The following is a 1734-nucleotide window of genomic DNA, read 5'->3' as shown; positions in this document are numbered from 1 at the left end:
AGGTAAATGATCCAATCTAGAAAGGTTCATCTTCCACTCGTCTGATTGGTTCAAATGATTGACAATACTGTCTTTCACTGTTTGCTTGATTGCTAGCCCTCTCATTTGGTTCTGAACCAGTTAAGACGTCATCAGTATTATGAAGTTTCTATGGTAAGACGACACTACATATTAATTAAATCGGTTTCGGTGAGTTTGATTCCTGGAGAGTCTTAAATCTTGTCCACATGGAGTGGGATTCCGTGATTTCTCTTCTGTATTTATTTAAGAGCACCACCAAAACACCAAAACAAAATGATTTAACGCTTTAAAGGTCATGCTGATCAAAACCTTAAAAAGCAAAATAAACTCTTAAACCATTCCATAGTTTTACACATTAATTACTTAAACCACTCCGAAGTCTTAAACTTGTAGAAAAGCATAAACACCAAACGCGACTATCAAAAGTGAGTTTTAGTTTCAAAAATCAAGCAAAAGATGAAACAATTCCCACACAAGTAACTGAAATACACCTTAACACCATGCTAGTTTACTTTTACAATACAAATACATATCTTCAGAAGCATCAATATTTATAAATACACCAGCTGACATTTATTTATTGGACAATCACTTCCCTTTAACACCATAACACCAAGCAAGTCGCTGTTGGAGCTGCAGATAATGTCAGCGACATTTATTTAGTGAATATATCGGCGACATGATGGTTACTTGAGAAAATGAGAATCCATTTTTCCAGCTATTTCACAAACCAAATCCAAATAGGATGTTGGATCTGGTATGCTTGCATTCGCCTTCTCGAACTCTATAGTCCAGATAACAAACCTCTTATCGCCCACATCTTTGGTCGTAAGGATGAAGGTGAAGGAATTATACACCTCCAAGATATCTCCTTCAATGACTTTGAAAACAATTTTGTGTAATTCATCATCAACTTCTTCAATGATTTCTTTCGCAGTTTCCTTTTTTCCATCTACGAAAAAACCAGAAGTAGTTTTTACATATATATACATGCATAGATGTGTGTGTATGTGTGTTGTTGGTATATATCCAACATAGAACAAGTTCATACGTTAGTAGTTTACCATGGTAGTAGTGCCACTGAATGACAGCTCCTGGAACACCCCATTGACCAGAAATTAAATGGCAAGCTTCAACCTTCTCAGGGTGAACGAGTGACGAGTCGTGTGGCCTGTGCTTGTAGAGTTCAAAGACCAGGTGACGATGACATTTGATTTCAACTTCACGTGATATCTTTCCTGTTATAGCCATCTTTTTCCTTGAGAGCAATAGCTATATAGCTAGTTGTCCTCTCTAGTGGTAGTACTTGAATAACTGATGCATGAGGCATGCCCTTATATAATGGATGTCGCTCGTGTTTTTCTACTTGTACCATTGATTGTATGCTTGTACATCTTCAAGCTTTACATGACATGGAAATTTTAACAAAGATTTATACTGTGAGACCAATACCAACGGATGGCTATGCTATTACCGATAAAGGACTTTGTCCGGGAAGGTTTTAGATACCAACACTGAAAAATACGGCCTTCGATACACATGAGCATATTCCTTAAATATTAGGTAGGCTTTTAGTAAAAACTATGAAATTTTTACTACAGTTTTTATCATACTACTGTTAGTAGCACCTTTATCTCAGGCCTAAACAAAGATAAAATGATTTGAACAATCTTAGACCTTTCAAAACAAAAATGTTGTGAGTTGCTATGGGAA

General features: G+C 36.2%; 1 protein-coding gene across 1 annotated transcript; it reads right to left on the bottom strand.

The window, feature by feature from the left end:
* Window positions 1-438: 438 nt before the first annotated feature.
* Window positions 439-1312, bottom strand: LOC111914406 (MLP-like protein 31). Its single transcript, XM_023910153.2, has 2 exons — window positions 1086-1312; window positions 439-973 (listed from the first exon to the last, which is right to left on the bottom strand). The coding sequence occupies exons 1-2, from the start codon at window positions 1270-1272 to the stop codon at window positions 708-710; spliced, it is 453 nt and encodes a 150-aa protein (XP_023765921.1). The 5' UTR covers window positions 1273-1312; the 3' UTR covers window positions 439-707.
* Window positions 1313-1734: the final 422 nt, after the last annotated feature.

This window comes from Lactuca sativa, chromosome 3 (assembly GCF_002870075.4).
Source record: "Lactuca sativa cultivar Salinas chromosome 3, Lsat_Salinas_v11, whole genome shotgun sequence".
Taxonomy (NCBI): Eukaryota; Viridiplantae; Streptophyta; class Magnoliopsida; order Asterales; family Asteraceae; genus Lactuca; species Lactuca sativa.
This window is presented reverse-complemented; position numbering and strand designations above follow the sequence as displayed.

What these genes read in the sequence shown, in the direction of transcription:
- LOC111914406 (XM_023910153.2), bottom strand. Translation starts at nt 1,272, where the DNA reads ATGGCTATAACAGGAAAGATATCACGTGAAGTTGAAATCAAATGTCAT. An exon ending in TCAGTGGCACTACTACCATG is followed by an intron (nt 974 to 1,085) that starts GTAAACTACTAA and finishes GTTTTTTCGTAG; the next exon opens with ATGGAAAAAAGGAAACTGCG.